We start from the raw sequence: 20,232 nt of genomic DNA, 5'->3' as shown, positions 1-20,232 counted from the left end.
CCTCGCCTGGCTAGTTTTTTGTATTTTTAGTAGAGATGGGGTTTCACTGTGTTAGCCAGGATGGTCTCGATCTCCTGACCTCGTGATCCTCCCGTCTCGGACTCCCAAAGTGCTGGTATTACAGGCTTGAACCACCGTGCCTGGCCAAGTCTGTGTCTTTTAATTGGACCATTTGTCCATTTACATTTAAGGTTAATATTGTTATGTGTACTTGATCCTGTCATTATGATATTAGTTGGTTATTTTGCTCATTAGTTGATGCAGTTTCTTCCCAGCATCGATGGACTTTACATTTTGGCATGTTTTTGCAATTGCTGGTACCTGTTGTTCCTTTCCGTGTTTATTGCTTCCTTCAGGATCTCTTGTAGGGCAGGCCTTGTGTTGGCAAAATCTCTAAGCATTTGCTTGTCTGTAAAGGATTTTATTTCTGCTTGACTTACAAAACTTAGTTTGGCTGCATATGAAATTCTGGATTGAAAATTCTTTTCTTAAAAATGTTGAATATTGGCCCCCTCTCTTCTGGCTTGGAGAGTTTCTACCGAGAGGTCTGCTGTTAGTCTGATGGGCTTCACCTTGTGGGTAACCTGACCTTTCTCTCTGGCTGCCCTTAACATTTTTTCCTTCATTTCAACTTTGGTGAATCTGACAATTATGTGTCTTGCACGTTTTCTTCTCGAGGAGTATCTTTGTGGTGTTCTCTGTATTTCCTGAATTTGAATGTTGGCCTGCCTTAGTAGGTTGGGGATGTTCTCCTGGATGATATCCTGCAGAGTGTTTTCTAACTTGGTTCCATTTTCCCCGTCACTTTCAGGCACACCAATCAGATGTAGATTTGGTCTTTTCACATAATCCCATATTTCTTGGTGGCTTTGTTCATTTCTTTTTACTCTTTTTTGTCTACACTTCTCTTCTCGCTTCATTTCATCCATTTGATCTTCAATCTCTGATACTCTTTCTTCCAGTTGATTGAGTTGGTTACTGACGCTTGTGCATTTGCCACATAGTTCTCATGTTATGGTTTTCATCTCTATCAGTTCTTTTAAGGACTTCTCTACATTGGTTATTCTAGTTAGCCATTCATCAAATCTTTTTGCAAGGTTTTTAGTTTCTTCGCACTGATTACATAGTTTCTCCTTTAACTCTGAGAAGTTTGATCGACTGAAGCCTTCTCTCAACTCGTCAAAGTCATTCTCCATCCAGCTTTGTTCCGTTGCTGGCAATGAGCTGCGTTCCTTTGGAGGGGGAGATGCGCTCTGATTTTTTGAATTTCCAGCTTTTCTGCACTGCTTTTCCCCCATCTTTGTGGTTTTATCTGCCTTTGGTCTTTGATGATGGTTATGTACTGATGGGGTTTTGGTGTGGGTGTCCTTCCTGTTTGTTAGTTTTCCTTCTAACAGTCCAGACCCTCAGCTGCAGGTCTTTTGGAGTTTGCTTGAGGTCCACTCCAGACCCTGTTTGCCTGGGTATCAGCAGTGGAGGCTGCAGAAGATAGAATATTGCTGAACAGCGAGTGTTGCTGTCTGATTCTTGCTCTGGAAGCCTCGTCTCAGGGGTGTACCCAGCCCTGTGAGGTGTGAGGTCTTGGTCTGCACCTAGTGGTGGATGTCTCCCAGTTAGGTTACTCAGGGGTCAGTGACCCACTTGAGTAGGCAGTCTGTCCATTGTCAGATCTCAACCTCCGTGCTGGGAGATCCATTGCTCTCTTCAAAGCTGTCAGACAGGGACATTTACCTCTGCGGAGGTTTCTGCTGCTTTTTGTTTAGCTATGCCCTGTCCCCAGAGGTGGAATCTACAGAGGCAGGCAGGCCTCCTTGAGCTGTGGTGGGCTCCACCCAATTCGAGCTTCCCAGCAGCTTTGTTTACCTACTTAAGCCTCAGCAATGGCAGGCGCCCCTCCCCCAGCTTCGCTGCTGCCTTGCAGTTAGATCTCAGACTGCTGTGCTAGAAATGAGGGAGGCTCTGTGGGTGTGGGACCCCCAGGCCAGGTGTGGGATATAATCTCCTGGTGTGCTGTTTGCTAAGACCCTTGGTAAAGTGCAGTATTAGGGTGGGAGTTACCTGATTTTCCAGGTGTTGTGTGTCTCACTTTCCTTTGACTAGGAAAAGGAATTCCCTTCCCCCTTGCACTTCCCAGGTGAGGTCATGCCTTGCCCTGCTTCCGCTCCCGCTGGTCAGGCTGCACCCACGGACCAGCAGCAACTGTCTGACATGCCCCAGTGAGATCAACCTGGTACCTCAGTTGAAAATGCAGAAATCACCCATCTTCTGTGTTGCTCATGCTGAGAGCTGGAGGATGGAGCTGTTCCTATTTGACCATCTTGGGCGCACCCCCTGGTATATTTATTTCTATCACATAATACAAGTAATGTGTTTTTCCTTTTGCCTTGACTGTCAGCAAGCTTGATCTACATCTATTTCTTTGTAATGATATTATTACCGTATTTTGTCTCCCTTAATGTTACTCTTTCTGGTTATAGTTTAATTCCCCTTGTGGAAAATAATTATATTTACATTACCTGTTAAAAATGACCTGAACACCTAACAAAAAGAAGAAATAACTTATAAATGCATTGATTTTATATAATAAAAATAATAGTTTTGGACATTCTTTGTATTTTATGTGTTTACTATTGGTCTAAAAGGAATTGTTTCTTTTTTCAGGCCTGAAAAGAAATTTAATGAAAAGAACAAGGTATTGTAAAATTAAATTATCTAAAACATTAGTGTTAAGAAAAAAACACATTATAAAAGGTACAGTGAGAATCTTTTGTTATAAAGACATTTAGTTAGAAAGAAAGGACCTGGACGGGCATGATGTTTCATGCCTGTAATCTCAGCACTTTGGGAGACCCAGGCAGGCGGATCACAAGGTCAGGAATTTGAGACCAGTCTGGACAACATGGTGAAATCCTGTCTCTACTAAAAATACAAAAATTAACCAGGCGTGGTGGCATATGCTTGTAATCCCAGCTACTCGGGAGGCTGAGGGAGGAGAATTGCTTGAACTTGGGAAGTGGAGGTTGTAGTGAGCTGAGACGGTGCTATTGCACTCCAGCTTGGGTAACAGAGTGAGACTCTGTCTCAAAGAAAAAAAAAAAAGGAAAAGGAAAGGGCTTAGAGAAAGAAAAAGGGGCTTAAGAAAGAGTAGCCATTTATAACAGAACCCTTTTAATAAAAATCTGTTGTTTTAAGAAGTGCCTGTGGTTTTGCTCATATAAAAAGATGAATAAATACCACTTTTGTACATCTACTATATTCTGTAAATATTTTGAGGACATTTGAAGCAGTATTATTTATCTTACAGGTCAAAAGCGAAATACAGTCAGTGGATGACCTGGATGACATAACGTGGCCATCTGAAATAGCCTCAGAGGATTATGATTTGCTTTACCCTAATTATGAGACTTTTATGTCGCTTGCTGAACAACTCAAAATGGATTTTAACGGTAGGACCACTGCATAAGTAGAATGAGTTTTTATGTATCCTACAGTAATATTCACACACATTGCTTAGCGTTGCACTATAGAACACTGATGTGTTATAGTGTTGCTTATCTCAGAAATATGTTTAACATTAAAATAGACTGAGAAATAATGTATATTGTATACCAAAGAGCTATGATAACTCCACTGTACCTTTCTCAGTATGAAGGGCAGTATCAGCCTTTTTGTTAACTCTACTTCTCTCGTATGCCTTCTTCCCAGATCAGGTTACCATTCTCTCGCACTCGGAATACTGTAATAACCTTAGAACTGTTTTTCCCACTACCCCACTTCCTGAGACCATGGTCTACTCTGAAACTATAATTATTAATTTTTAAAAATTCAGATCTGTTGTTGTCTCTTGCTTATAACTCAGCTTACCACTTGCCATTGCTATAAGGTTAAGATTTGAATACTTGAGCTCTCTCCTGCATCATTTAATACACTTTTTTCCTCTGTGTCCTAGCCATTGTCTTAGATGTTTATTCCTGCAATTGATAGCTTTAGTGAGGTATAACTGATACACGATAGACTGCACATATATAAGATGTACAATTTGATAAGTTTTGGCATATGTATGCACATGCAAAGCCATCACCATAATCAAAAGCGATAACATACCCATCATCCATAAAAGTGTCTTCCTGTCTCTTTGTATTCCTTTATTGAGAAACTACTAAATGTTTAAGTATTTGTGCTATTTTCCATTCCCATCAGCAGTATATGACAATTCTCATTGTTCCATATCATCACGAGCTCTTAGTATTGCTGTTTATTAGTTTTTAGTTTTTAGCTATTCCAATGGGTGCGTGTTGTGCGTGTCACTATGGTGTGAATGTGCATTACCCTAAGGACTAAGAATGTTGAACATCTTCCCAAGTGCTTTATTTGCCACCTGTATATCTTCTTTAGTGAAATGTCTTTTCCAATCTGGAGAGCTTATAAAGAATTAAAAATTAGATAGTTTTTACTCTTATTTCTTGAGTTTTAAGAGTTGTTTTTTTTAAAAAATAGATTCTAGATATCATTCCTTTATTATGCTTTTTGGAAGGATTTTTTCCCAGTTTGTGGCTTGGCCTTTTGTTTTCTTAATATATTTTAAAGAGAAGGAGTTTTTCATTTTGATGAAGTCTGATATATGTGTTCATTTAATTATGGATTTTGCTTTTTGTCTCATATCTAAAAAAAGTCTTTGTCTAGCACAAGGTCCCATAGATTTTCTTCTCTGCTTTCTTGAAGAATTTTTATAGTTTTAGGTCTTACATTTGTATCTGTGATCCACATTGTGTACATTTTTGCTTATGGAGTGAGGTGTGGATGCAAGTTCATTTTATGGATGTGGATATCTAATTGTTCCAGGCACATATGTTGAAAAGGCTGTTCTTTCTCCACTACATTGCTATCGTGCATTTGTGAAAAATAAGTTGGCTATATGTGGGTCTATTTCTGGACTGTTTGTTGTGTTCCATTGATCTACATATTCTTCTAGAGTTACACTGATAAACCAATCATAAGTTGAAAATCCATTTAATACCCCAATAGGCCATGCACGGTGGCTCATGCCTGTAATCCCAGCACTTTGGGAGGTTGAGACAGGCAGATCACAAGGTCAGGAGACTCAGACCATCCTGGCTAACACAGTGAAACCCTGTCTCTACTAAAAATACAAAAAAATTAGCCAGGCGTGGTGGCGGGTGCCTGTAGTCCCAGCTACTTGGGAGGCTGAGGCAGGAGAATGGTGTGAACCCTGGAGACGGAGCTTGCAGATGAGATAGCACCACTGCACTCCAGCCTGGGTGACAGAGCGAGACTCTGTCTCAAAAAAAAAAAAAAAAAAAAATACCCCAATAAACCCCAGGTATATAGTTGAAAAATTCTAAGTAGAACCATCTTAAATTAGGGACTGTCTGTATCTGGCTTGCTTTATGTAGCATCCCTAATCCAAAATCCAAAATCAGAAATGCTCCAAAATCCAAAACTTTTTGAGTGCCAACATGATGCAACAAGTAGAAAATTTCACACAGACCTCAGGTACACAAACTTTCATTTGCAAATTTACTGAAAGTATTTCATAAAATAACCTTTAAGCTCTGTGTATAAGGTGTATGTGACATAAGTGTATTTTGTATTTAGACTTGGGTTCCATCCTTGAGATATCTCATTATATATGTGCAAATATTCCAAAACCCAAAACACTTTTGGTACCACACACTTTGAGAGATAATCCACCTGTAATAGTAACACACTGTTTTCATTACTATATATTTATACTAAATCTTAACATCAGTCCTTCGGTTTTCTTTGGTTTTAAGGGTTATTTTTGACTATGCTGGATGTTTTGCATTTCCACATGAGTTTTGGAATCAGATTGTTAATTTTTTTTTAAAAAGTCTGCTGTCGGCCAGGTGCAGTGGCTCACACCTGTAATCCCAGCACTTTGGGAGCCCAAGGCGGGCGGATCACCTGAGGTCAGGAGTTTGGGACCAGCCTGACCAAAATGGAGAAACCCCGTCTCTACTAAAAACACAAAATTAGCCAGGTGTGGTGGCACAGGCCTGTAATCCCAGCTACTCGGGAGGCTGAGGCAGGAGAGAATCACTTGAACCGAGGAGGTGGAGCTTGCAGTGAGCCGAGATGGTGCCATTGAACTCCAGCCTGGGCAACAAGAGTGAAACTCCATCTCAAAAAAACAAAAAACAAAAAACAAAAAGCAAAAGCCTGCTGTCCTTCTGGGAATTACACTGAGTTTGTGTTGAATCTATACATTAATTGGGGGAGGATTGACATTTTAATGATAATGCATTTTTCCACGCCTGTGAAATTTTTTGTATTTATATAGGTCAAATTAAATTTTCTCAGTAATATTTTATAGTTTTTTAAATACATGTTTCCTTTTTTTTTTTTTTTTTTTTTTTTTTTTTTGAGACAGAGAGTCACTGTTGCCCAGGCTAGAGTGCAGAGGTGCAATCTTGGCTCACTGCAACCTCTGCCTCCTGGGTTCAAATTATTCTCCTGCTTCAGCCTCCTGAGTAGCTGGGAATATAGGCATGAGACACCGTACCCAGCTAACTTTTTTATTTTCAGTAGAGATGGCGTTTCATTATGTTGGCCAGACTGGTCTTGAACTGACCTCAAGTGATCCTCCCAGCTTACCTTCCCAAAGTGCTGGGATTATAGGTGTGAGCCACTACACCCAGGCTTGATCTTTCCATATTTTATCTGATTCATCTGTATCTCATTTTTTAAATGAAGTTATAAATGATATTTTTTAAAATTTCAAGTTGTTTATTGCTAGTATATAGGAATACAGCTGATTTTTGTATGTTGATTTTTGTATCCTCCAGCCTTGCTAAACTTACTTATTATTAGTTCTAGCAGCTTTTTTGGTATATTTGATCAGATTTTATACATACAACGATTATCAAATCTTTTCATTCTCGAACTACTGTTTTACTGAAGACAGGAAATCTTTTAGACTTGTGGCAAAACAGTCTCTGTTGCAGCTAATCAACTCTGCCACTGTAGTATGAGAGCAGCTAGGGAGAATACATATATTAATGAACACAGCTGTGTTCCAATAAAACTTTAGTTACAGAAACAAGAAGCTGACCCACAGGTTGTAGTTTATCTGCCCCTATTATGTGATCATGGGTGTGAATAAAGATAGTTTTACTTCTTTTTTCCAATCTGGATACCTTTTATTTTTTTTTCTTGTCTGACAAAGCATTCAGTGTGTCATTGTGATACACATTAGCTGTAGGTTTATCATAGATGCTTTGTGTCATGCTGACGAAGTTCATTTGTGTTCTTAGGTTGCTGAGAGGGTGTTTGTTTTTTTTTTTTTAAATCAAGAATGAAGTTGAATTTTATCAAATGCCTTTATCTACTGAGATAATCATAAGGTTCTTCTGTTTTAGCTTTTTAATGAGTTGAATAACTAATATTTTAATGTTAAACCAACCTTGCATTTTAGAATAAACCCCATTTGCTTAGGATGTAGGCTTTTTAAAAATAATAAATCACTGGCACCAGACACGGTGGCTCATGCCTGTAGTTTCAGCACTTTGGGAGGTCAGAGCAGGAGGATTGCTTGAGGCTAGAGTTCGAGACCAACCTGGGCAACAAAGTGAGACCCTATATTTATTTGTATTCAGTTTGCCAAAATTTTGTTTAGAAATTTTTAAAAGACTATTTTAATGTAGTTTTAGGTTCACAGCAACATTGAGAGGTACAGAGATTGTCTGTGTACTTCCTGTCCCCAGACATGCATAGCCTTTCCCATTATCAGTATTCTTCCCTAGAGTGGTACAGTTGATATGATTGATGAACCAAAATGACACGTCATAATCATCCAAAGTTCATAGTTTATATTAGTGTGCACTCTTGGTGTTGTACAATATGTGGGTTTGGAAAGGGCATATATTCATCATTATAGTATTGTACACATTATTTTTACTGCTCTAAAATTCCTTTGTGTTTCACCTATCCGCCCTTTCCTGCCCTCCTCAAACCCAGGCAACCACTGATCTTTTTACTGTATCCATAGTTTTGCCTTCTCTAGAATGTCATATGGTTGAAATCATACAGTGCATACCCTTTGGACTGGCGTCTTTCACTTAGTAATATGCATTTATGTTTCTACCATGTCGTTTTATGACCTGATAGCTTATTTTTGTTTAGCATTGAATAATAGTTCATTGTATGACTGTACTAGAGGTCGTTCACTCACCTATTGGAGTATATCTTGATTGCTTCAGAAATTTGTTAAATTTTTTGTGAACGTTCATGAGGGAGTTTTCTTTTTTGTAATATCACTATTTGGTTCAGGGTAATGCTAGCACTATAGAATGAGTTGTGTTGTATTTTTCCTCTTTATTTTTGGGGGGAGAGGTTGTGTAAAATTATATTATGTCTTCCTAAAATGTTTGATAGAATTCACCAGCATAGCTGTCTGGGCTTGGAGTTTTCTCAACTTTATTTTCTTTTTTAGATATAGGGTGACTTGAGTTATCTATTTCTTCTTGATTGAGCTTTGGTAATTTTTATTTTTCAAGGAATGTGTCCATTTAATCTAAGTTGTCATGGTTAGTTACATAAAGCTCACATTATTATCTTGCCATTCTTTTAATATCTCTAGAATGTATAAAAATGTCACATTGGGCCAGGCACAGTGGCTCATGTCTGTAATTCCAGTACTTTGGGAGGCCGAGGGGGGTGTATCATCTGAGGTCAGGAGTTCAAAACCAGCCTGGCCAATATGGTGAGAACCCCTCATCTCTACTAAAAATGCAAACGTTAACTGGGCTTGGTGGTAGGCACCTGTGATCCCAGCTACACAGGAGGCTGAGGCAGGATAATCTCTTGAACCTGGGGGGTGGAGGTTGCAGTGAGCTGAGATTGTGCCACTGCACTCTAGCCTGGGCAACAGAACGAGACTGTATCTCCAAAAAAAAAAAAAAAAAAAAAAAAGTCACTTTACTTTTTTCTGAAATTAGTAATTTGTTCCTTTTTTATTATCAGCCTGGCTAGATCGAGGTTTATCACTTTCATTGACCTCCTCAAAGTGTTTGGTTTTATTGATTTTCCCTATTCTGTTTTATTGGTTTTATCTTCGATGTCATCGTCTGTTTGGCCTGCTATCACCCATAGACTGGATAGCTTATAAACAACAGAAACTGATATCTTATATTCCTGGAGGATGTAAAGTCCAAGATCAAGGTGCCAGAAAATTGAATGTCTGGTGAAGGATTAATTCCTGGTTCCTAGGTTCCTGTTTTTCCCCTGTGTGCTTCATATGACAGAAGGGGTCAGTGGGCTCTCTATGGTCTCAGATAAGGGCACTAATCCCATTCATGAGGGCTTGTAATCCATGAGCTAATTGCCTCCACAAAGCTGCAGTTCCTAATAACATCACTTCTGTGATTAAGTTTCAGCATATGGGTTTTGGGAGGACACAAATGTTCAGACCATCGCAGATGTTTATTATATTATTTCCTCTGCTTCTTTTGGGTTTAATTTGCTCTCTCTCTCTCTCTTTTTTTTTTGTAGTTTGTTCTGTTTTACTTTCTTAAGATAGAAGTCAAGGCCATTGATTTGAGAGTCTTTCCAGTATGGACATTCAGCGCCAACTTTTTAAGTACATTTTAGCTATAGTCCACAAATTCTGATATGTACTATTTTCATTTTTATTCACTTCAAAATATTTTCTAATTTCTCTTTGCATTATGTCTTTGACCTAGGGTTATTTAGATGTATGTTACTTTGTTTCTAAATTTTTGAGTATTTTGATGAGATATTTTGTTAGTGATTTTAATTTGATTCCTTTATGGTCAGGGATCATACTTTCTATGACTTAAATCCTTTGACTTAATTCTTTTATGAAGATTTATTGTATAGCCTAGAATATGGTCTGTTTTACTAAGTGTTCCAAGGGTAGTTGAGAAGCATTGTGTTCTTCAAGTCTACTCTCATCTTGCTGATTTTCTGCCTCCTTGTTCTATCACATATTGAGTAAGCGATATTGAAATCTCAGACTATACCTGTGAATTTGTCAATTTGTTCTACCAGTTTTTTCCTCATGTATTTCAAAGCTGTTATGTTACTAGGTACATAAACATTTAGGGTTATATGTTCTTGATTAATTGAACATTTATCATGAAATGATGTTGTTTATAGCTAGCAATATTTTTTTGCTGTGAAACCTACTTTGGAATTAATGTAATCATTCCTGCTTAGCTTTCTTTTGTCAACTGTGTGGTCTATATTTTTCATCCTTTTAATTTGCATCTTTACAGTTAAAGTGTGTTTCTTATAGGTAGCATGGAGTAGGATCTTGCTTTTTATACAGTTTGACTATCTGTCTTTTAGGTTTTTAGGCCAGTTTTATTTATAATGTGATTATTGATATATTAATAGTTAAGTTTATCTGTCATGCTGTTTGATTTTCATTAGTTCCAGCTGTTCTTTGTTCCCTTCTTTTCCTGCTTTCTTTTCAATTAGTTATGTAATGTTTATGATATAGTTTTATCTCTCTTTTTGGCTCATTGGCCATAACTCTTCTTTTGCTGTGGTAGTGGTTGCATTACAATTTGTACTGTATGATTTTAACTTATCACAGTTCACCTTCAGGCAGTATTATTTAATATCATATATGGCATAAGAAAATTAGAGTAGTATACTTTCATTTTCTCTCTCCCAGCCAGATTCTTCCTGGATTTGTGGGATTATAGTTTTTATTAAGTTTAGAAAGTTTCTGGCCACTTTATGTTTTTGTTTTTCTCTCTTCCTCCCTCTTTGGGGACTTATATATTATTGCTTAAAATTTTCTCATGGTTCTCTGATGTCTCAAATTTATGAATCTTCTTTTTTGTGATATCTAGTCTGTATTTACTTCCACCCAGTGTTGTTTTCAGTCCTAACTTTTTTTTTTTTTTTTTTTTTTTGAGACCAAGTCTTGCTGTGTCACCCACGCTGGAAGTGCAGTGGCTTGATCACCACTCATGACAACCTTCACCTCCCGGGTTCAAGCCATTCTCTTGCCTCAGCCTCCTGAGTAGCTGGGATTATAGGTGCCTGTTACGATGCCCGCCTAATTTCTTTGCATTTTTTGTAGAGATGGGGTTTCACCATATTGGCCAGGCTGGTCTCGAACTCCTGATCTTAAATGATCTACCTGCCTCGGCCTCCCAAAGTGCCGGGATTACAGGCATGAGTCACTGTACCTGGCCCAGTCCTAACATTTTAATTTTAATTCCAACTAGTACAATTTGCTTTCAAAAAATACCTTCCATACCTCTACTTGAGATTTATTTGAGGACACAGTTGACTTACTTATAAACAACTTGATCTTTCTGGTCTTGCTTTATGATTTTTTCTAACTTTCCACTCTTGAGGCAAGGTGTTTTTGGTAACTCTATTCTTTGCCCTGTGAAGTTTTTCCAGTGTCAGTCATAGGAATGAACACTCTTCCTGGTATATTATGTGAGCAACAGGCACTGTTTCTTTTAATTTTTTAAGGATTTTTTTCTCTCTGGTCTCGAGTAGTTTCCTAGCACACATGTACTGTTCATTACTCTGTTAAATAAAAACCCTAGAGGATATTTTTGCAGATCTTCTTTGTTCTTCTCCTGTACTACTCTCTTCTTTCCCATGTTTTGTTTTGTGATTTCTGTCTGCCTTGGTGTTTTTTTGAGACTCTCGGCTTCATTGTTCCAACTCAGGGAATCTGGTGGACTCTACCTCAGTTTAATTTTCTCCTGTTGTCATGGCCTGGAAACTGTCAAGTCAGTTTGCTGGGGTGTTTGTAAATCTTACTTCATTTGTTTCCTGTCTTCCAGGGATCATCATCTTCATTACCTGCAGTCCATGTTATTGAAAATCATTGTATTATGTATTTGGTCTTTTTTGTTTTTGTTTCAGGCAAGAAGGTAAATCAGTATCTGCCGCTCCATCGTGGCCAGTAGCAGACTGCAGCAGAGCTTCAGCACATGCCATAGACTAGCGAGAATGCTTTTCTACTCCCTTTACTTAACTGCTTCCTTCTCACCCTTCATTACTCAGTGTAGCCATCTCTTCCCCAGGGAAATCTTCCTCAGCCCAGTATAGATCAAATTCTATGTTATCATAGAACTGTTTTCTTGTAGCATCTATCTGAATTTGCAATTTCACTTTTATAGTATTTGTTCTTCACTACACCTAAAGCTAAACAAGAAGAGAGTTACTGTTTGTTTTATCTGCAGAGCTCAGTAGAATGTCTTCCACATGGTGTATGGATGGGTGAATGTTAAAATGCACAGGACTTTATATCCAAAGAGTACTCATATATTTTACTTCCACCTTGTTTCCCTCGATGCAGGTTCTACTAGCCTATCAAAAATCCAGGATGCAGTTCTTTCAGATGAATATTTATTAGAACTTAAAAATAATCACCGTGAACAACTTACAGTAGAAATTGAAAAAATGGAAAATATGATTCATGTACTACAAAAGAAGCTGTCTGAAGCAAAAGAAACACAATTACAGTTAGAGCATGAAAAAGATGAATGGGAGCAAGAACTCTCTGCTTTGAGGTATGACATTCTAGTTTTAAAGAATATTTTAACTATTTATGCTAAAGATACATGTGAGAATTATTGTGATTGCTGACTTTCTGGGCTTTAATGGGAGAAAACGTCTTGGTCTTGTGGAGTATGAAAATCTTAGAAATAATATAACAAATTCTTAACTGTGATTCTTATAATTAATTGCATATTCTTTTAAATCATAATTTCAATGGCTATATAGAAGTCTGCCATATAGAAATCTCTTCATTGAACAAATTGAATTTGGGGTTTTAAATTCTTTTGTATTAGAATTAATGCTGCAAGGAACATCTTTCAGTATTACTATTATTGTTATCATTAGACACTTATTAGACACTATTATTAGACATTATTACTAGATAGGGTTTTGCTCCATCACTGAGGCTAGAGTGCAGTGGTGCGATCATAGCTCATTGCAGCTTTGAACTTTTGAGCTCAACAGATCCTCTCGCCTCAATTTCCTAAGTAGCTAGGACTATAGGCATATACCCCCTATGCCTGGCTAACTTTTTAAATTTTTCATTGAGACAAGGTCTCACTATGTTGCCCAGAATGACCTCCAACTACTGACCTCCAACAATCCTTCTGCCTGAGCCTCCCAAAGCATTGGAATTACAGGTGTGAGCCATCACACACAGCCCAGAACATCTTTTATATAAATAATTTTCTACATTTCTAATTATTTACCTTGAATAAATCTTTAATATCGTATAGAATTTTTTGGTTAAAATATAGAAAGTTTAAAAAAAGGCCTTGGATCAATATTTCTAAATTGTCCTCAAGAATATTTGTATTTAATGCATGCTGGCTTAATACCTAGGTGATGGGTTGGTAGGTGCAGCAAACTACCATGGCACATGTTTACCTATGAAACAAATCTGCACATTCTGCACATGCACTCTGGAAATTAAAATTTAAAAAAATATTTGTATTAATTTACAGTTCAACTAACAGAGCATGAAGTGGCCATTTGTCTCAACCAGAATACTTCTTTAAAACTGTATACAGTTTTATTCTTTTTTTCTCCCTGTTTAAATTTATTTATTTATATTTCAGTAGCTGTAGGGGTACAAGTGGTATTTGGTTACATGGATGAGTTGTATAGTGGTGAAGTCTGGATTTTAGTGTACCCATCACCAATAGGTAGTTTTTATTGCTCATCTTTCTTCTACCGTTTCTTCTTCTGAGTCTCCAATGTCATTATATCACTCTGTCTACCTTTACATACCCATAGCACAGCTCCCACTTACAAATGAGAAAGAACGTGTGGTATTTGTTGTTCTATTCCTGAGTTACTTCACTGAGAATAATGGCCTCTAGCTCCATCCAGTTTGCTGCAAAAAACATTATTTCATTCTTCTTTATGGCTGAATAGTATTGTAGTATTCTGTGGTATGGTTGTGTATATGTGTGTATACACACACACACACACACACACATATATCACATTTTCTTTATTCCACTCACCAGTTAATGGACACTGGTTGATTACATATCTTTGCATATTGTGAATTGTGCTGCAGTAAACATACGTATGCAGGTGTCTTTTTGATTTAATGATCTCTTTTGGGTAGATACCCAGAAATGAGAATGCTGGATAGAATGGTAGAATCTGCTTTTAGTTCTTTGAGAAATCGCCATAGTGTTTTCCATATATTTTGTACTAATTTGCATTCCTACCAGCAGTGTATAACTCTTCTCTTTTCGCCACATCTACACCACTGTCTATTGTTTTTTGATTTTTAATAATGGCCATTCTGGCTATAATGAGATGATATCTTATTATTGTTTTATTTTACATTTCCCTGATGATAAGTGATATTTAGCATCTTTTTATATGCTTGTTCACTATTCGTACATCTTCTTTTGAGAAATGTCTATTCATGTCATGTGCCCACTTTTTAATGGAATTATTTGTATTTTTCCTGCTGATTTGTTCGAATTTCTTGTAGATTATGGATACTTGTCCTTTGTTAGATTCATAATTTGCAAATATTTTTCCTGTTCTGTGGGTTGTTGGTTTACTCTGATGGATTATTTCTTTTGCTGTGCTGAAGCTTTTTTGTTTAATTAGGCCGTATTTATTTATTTATTTATTTTAATTTTTGTTGCATTTGCTTTTAGGGTCTTCATCATAAATTCTTTGCCTAGGCCAATATTTTCGGGTCTTAGGTTTAGGCCTTTAATCCATCTTGAATTAATTTTTGTATATGGTTTGAGATAGAGATCTAGTTTCATTCTTCTACATGTGGCTATCTTTTTCTCCCAGCACCATTTATTAAATAATGTGTACTTTCTCCAGTGTATGTTTTTGTATCCTGTCTCAAAGATCATTTGCTTGTAAGTGGCTTTATTTCTGGCTTGTCTATTCTGTTCCATTGATCTATGTATCTACTTTTATACCAGTGCCACGCTGTTTTTGTTACTGTGGCCTTAGAGTATAATTTGAAGTAAGGTAATGTGATGCCAACATATTTTTTCCTTTTGCTTGATATGTTTATTGCTGTTCAGGCTCTTTTGTGGTTCTACATAAATGTCAGCATTTTAAAATAATTCTATGAAGAATGACATTGGTATTTTCATAGGAATTGTATCAAACCTGTAGACTGTTTTGGGCACTATGGTCACTTTCACAATATCAATTCTTTCAATCCATGAGCATAGGATGTATTTTCATTTGTGTCATCTATTATTTTCTTCAGTGGTGTTTTCCAGTTATCTTTATATAGATCACTCACCTCCTTCATTAAGTATATTCCTAGGTATTTTACAGTTTTGCAGCCATTGTAAAAGGGTTTGGATTATTCATATGACTCTCAGCTTTGTTGTAGTTGGTGTATAGTGGTGCTACTGATTGGTATTCATTTAATTTGTAACTTCTGAGACTTTACTGAATTCATTTATCAAATCTAGGAGTGTTTTTTAGGAGTCTTTAGAGTTTCCTAGGTATAAGAGCATCATTGGCGAAGAGCTAGTTTGACTTTCTCTTTTCCAGTTTGGATGCCCTTTCTTTCTCTTGCCCAGTTTCTCTGCCTAAGACTTCTCAGTTTTGTTCTTATTATTCATGAAATGAAAAGTAAAATGGAAAGTGATTAGTTTGTTTCACATCTATCATACATAGGTAAAATTAATTAAAAGTTCTATGTTAAAAACACATGTTTAAATACTAGTATTAAATACTAGTTTTAACACATGTTTAAATACTTCATTGTTTAAATACTAGACCATGCCTTGTTCCAAAAGGAATTTCTAAGTTGTCGATAAAACACATAGGAATCAAGAATATAAGTGGAAAGTGTTTCCAGAAAATAAACATAAAAAGTATGGGTTAACATGGGTTCCCAATCCCCAGGACAAGGACCAATACCAGTCCCTGGCCTGTTAGGAATTGGACCACACAGCAGAAGGTTAGTGGCAGGTGAGCAAGTGAAGCTTTATCTGTGTTTTCAGCCACTCCCCATCACTTGCGTTACTGCCTGAGCTCTCCTCCTGTCAGATCAGCAGTGGCAATAGATTGTCAAGAAGTGTGACCTGAACCCTGTAGTAAGTAACCTGCTCATGCAGGGGATCTAGGTTGTGCACTCCTTATGAGAATCTAATGCCTGATGATCTGTTACTGTCTCCTGTCACTCCCAGATGGGACCATGTAGTTGCAGGAAAACAAGCTCAGGGCTCCCATTGATTCTACATTATGGTGAGTTATATAATTATTTCATTATATATTACAATGAGTAATAATAGAAATAAAGTGCACAATGAATGTAATGTGCTTGAATCATCCTGGAACCATCCCCCCACCTCAGGTCCGAGGAAAAATTATCTTCCACAGAGCCAGTCCCTGGTGCCAACATGGTTGGGGACAGCTGAATTAACAGATGTGAGACCCCTTTGCCTTGTCTTGGATTAATCAGCAGATATACATTCTGTGAATGACATCTGATGGTACCATCTTGCCCTGTAAATCATTTTAGGGACACCTGCAGTATTTCATGAAAATAAAATTTCTTCTAGTGAACTTATAAACTTGTTTAAGTAGTATGTTCTTTTTAATTAGTTAGTTTGAAATGATCTGTCATAATTGAGATGTTCCTATGGCTGTGTGAAAAAGAGATAATTTTCAACTTGTAAATTAACTCAATAATTTCTAATATCATTTTTCATAATATTTATTGGTGTTACTAGTAACAGAAACTGACCAATTAGCAAGATGTTCTTTCCTCACTACCTTTCAAGTATTTGTCCCTTGGAAGAGATTGAAGGAAGAAATTAAAATCATGAGAACTGGAAAGAAAAAATAGTCAAGAACACATAAATTTTATTTGTATAATAAATCTATGCAGGAAGAACCACATCACAAAATAAACTTTCTTATTTTCTAACAAATTTGAATGTAACTATATTTAACTGTATAGATTGACCTTAAAACGAGAAGAAGAAAAGAGAAAGGATGCTGAGATGTTGTATAAAAAAGGTAGTGAAGAGTTAGAAAGAAAAGAAGAGGAATATAGGAAAGATGTTGAAATGAACCAACAACTGAAACGGACTCTGAAAATACGAGCCATGGAATTGGGGACACTAAGAAAGAATTTGGATCAGGTAAATTTCTGATGAAAACTTTATATTTCATCAATATTACTTATATTGCTTTGATTTAATGTAGTATGCTATTTAGGTGTAAACACACCAAAGCTGTTAACTAATTTTTAAAATGAACTATGGCATTTATAGTTACAATTATTTTATTGTAAACCTTGGCATCTCAGTCTGTGTTTTCAGAATAAAAAAATGGAGGATAAGTTGAGTTTAATCACTTAGTTTAATCACTAACATAAATGCTCATTTATGGATTTTTATGTTAAGATACAGGCTAAATAACTTTGAAACTAAAATGTGTTAAATGTTTTGAAGGAAATTTTATTACACAATACTGTGTCTTTATATAGGTAAGAACAGTTTTTCCTCTTGGAGAAATTTAGGTCTCACGTATGCAATTAAAATTTGAAAGATTCTTGAGGGTTAAAAATTTTTGTGTTTTAATAGGCTACTTTCTTTTAACAGTTTTATAACAGAGTTTGTGCTCTTTTAGACTTTTTCAGTCCTATTAAACCAAAAATGTACTGTATCTCTAGGTTGTGCAGGACTGAAATGATACTCAGAAGCAACTTTCCGAAGAACAGAATGCTACAATATTACTAAATAAGATTCTGTTTAACAAACCAAAGCAGATAGAAGTAGCTGAAAAAAAAAATGAATTCTGAGATATTTTCTTAGCCATTTTCAAATGTTTTTATATGTGTATATATTTGAAAAACCAACTCTATGTATTTTGGAAAGTATAAAGGATTTTTAAATCTATATATATACACACATGCATATGTATGTGTATTTATACACATACATATATACACATACATACATATTCGTGTGTGTATATATTCTATATATTCTTTATCATTTATCTATACATGTATATATAAGATAAAGCTATGTTCTTAATTCAACTCCATTTGCCTGCAGCAGTCGAATAGTGACATTTACAATGGCCTCAATCCAAAGAAGCATTTGATATTTTTCATAAGAATTGATGATCTTTATAATTTCAAAAATAAGTTTTACTACTAACAACAGATTTTTTAGTTTTTCGACGTTAGTTCGTCTTCTTAACATATTAATGGAGAGGTCAGTTTATTCATAAAAGGAAAGTTTTTTCAGAAAAAGTTTATACAGAAAGTTTATTCAGAAAAAGTTTATTCAGAAAGTTTATTCAGAAAAGTCAGTTTATTCAGAAAAAGGAAATTAAAGAACTTTGAGAAATTGCTTCTATCCAAATATATGCATAGCTAAGGCTCTTACAATGGTGTAGTTTATAGATTATAGGTGGCTATCAAGAGTATACAACCAATTTTTAAAATATAGTCAAATGTATTAATCTTATATTTTATGCCTCTGGGTTTGTTGTAATTCAGAGAAAGGCTTTTCCAATTCTGAGATTCTTAAAAATCCTCTAGTGATTTATTTTTCATAGTCTTTAAATAAATACTTAAACTTTTGGGAATTTACACTCTCTTAGGTTTGAAGTTTTGTCCAATTTTTTCCAGTTAAATATTCACCATGGGAATTATTATACAGATATACAGGTTACTCTTTAATTTCAGAAGAAATTATAATGTGTCATTCTATTGAGCACTAACTAAAAGTTTCCTTTGTTTACTTAGATTTCTCTTAGCCATAAGAAAGAAGATCTTTTGCATGAAAATAGCATGCTGCAGGAAGAAATTGCCATGCTAAGACTGGAACTGGATACAGTAAAACATCAGAATCAGGACATTTTGAGGACATTGAAAGTGTGAAAGAAGAGCATGATAATCTTCTAAAGGCTATAAAATTGAATGAGGAAGCAAGAACAGTATTTCAGTACAATGGACAGCTTAGCATCTTCACAACTGAGAATAAAATGCTCAGTTCTGAGCTGAAGAATGTAAAACACAACAAGGAATGACTGGACACAGAAATTCAATCATTTCATGGTAGACTGGTTGCTGCTCTACATGATTGTGACCAAAGTCAGATAGCAGAAAGAGACCTCTTTCCAGGGAACAAGACATGAATGGGTTTATTTATAGGAGACAGTGAATTTTCATATGTCTAACCTAAAAGATAACAGTGAGATTCTTTCTGAACAGCCCTCTAATGCTGACAGTAAAATTAACAGCCTGAAAATTAAGCTCCATCACACAAGATAAACTCTGAGAGAAAAGATGGGGCAGGCTGCCATCTTTCCTATTTGGGCAACTTAGCCATTCCAGCCTGCTGGCTTTGGAGAGTGCAAACTGACCAGGGGCAGAAGAGATCTCGCAGCACAGCACAGCTGCTTTACCAAATCATGGCCAGACTGCTTCTGTGAGCAGGCCCCTGATGCTTTTCCTCCTCACTGGACAGGACCTTCCAACTGGGTCCTCCAGCTACCCCCACCAGTATTCCCCAGCCAACAGAGATTTGAAACCCCCCTGGGACAGAGTTCCCAGAGGAGAGGGGCAGCCACCACCTTTGATGTTTGGGGGACTAACCGTTCTGGTCTGCAGACTTCGGAGAGCCCAAGCTGACTGGGGTGCAAGTGGTACCCCAGCACAGCACAGCCACCCTACAAAAACATGGCCAGACTCTTTTTTAAGTCAGTCCCTGCCCATGTTTCTCATCACTGGGTGGAGCCTTTCAACCAGGGTCTCCTGCTACCTTCACTGCTATTCTCTGGCCGCCAGAGGTTTCAGGCCCCCTGGGTCAGAGCTTCCAGGGGGAGGACCAGTCTGTCATCTTTGCTGTTTGGGTGACTTAGCCATTTCAGCCTTAGGGCTTCAGAGTGTCTGAGGCGACCAGGGGCTGAAGTGAACCCCAGCACAGCACAGCTGCTCTGCAAAAATGTGGCCAAACGTCTTTTTTTTTTTTTGAGAGGGAGTCTCGGTCTGTTGCCCAGGCTGGAGTGCAGTGACTGGATCTTGGCTCACTGCAAGCTCCACCTGCTGGGTTTACGCCATTCTCTTGCCTCAGCCTGCCGAGTAGCTGGGACTACAGGCACCCGCCACCTCGCCTGGCTAGTCTTTTTGTGTATTTTTTAGTAGAGACAGGGTTTCACCGTGTTAGCCAGGATGATCTCGATCTCCTGACCTTGTGA

At 37.0% G+C, this 20,232-nt stretch overlaps 1 protein-coding gene across 1 annotated transcript in view; it reads left to right on the top strand.

The window, feature by feature from the left end:
- LOC105535266 (POTE ankyrin domain family member A-like) overlaps positions 1-19,062 on the top strand; it is a 60,231-nt gene extending 41,169 nt beyond the window's left edge. The window contains 7 exon segments of the mRNA XM_011974275.1: positions 2,662-2,692; positions 3,305-3,446; positions 12,338-12,551; positions 16,976-17,159; positions 17,708-17,814; positions 18,775-18,884; positions 18,887-19,062. Of these exon segments, the coding sequence (XP_011829665.1) occupies positions 2,662-2,692; positions 3,305-3,446; positions 12,338-12,551; positions 16,976-17,159; positions 17,708-17,814; positions 18,775-18,884; positions 18,887-19,062 (964 nt within the window).
- Positions 19,063-20,232: the final 1,170 nt, after the last annotated feature.

This window comes from Mandrillus leucophaeus, unplaced genomic scaffold, assembly GCF_000951045.1.
Source record: "Mandrillus leucophaeus isolate KB7577 unplaced genomic scaffold, Mleu.le_1.0 Scaffold1437, whole genome shotgun sequence".
Classification (NCBI taxonomy): Eukaryota; Metazoa; Chordata; class Mammalia; order Primates; family Cercopithecidae; genus Mandrillus; species Mandrillus leucophaeus.
Note: the sequence above shows the minus strand (reverse complement) of the source record. Positions and strands in the feature narration are given on the sequence as shown.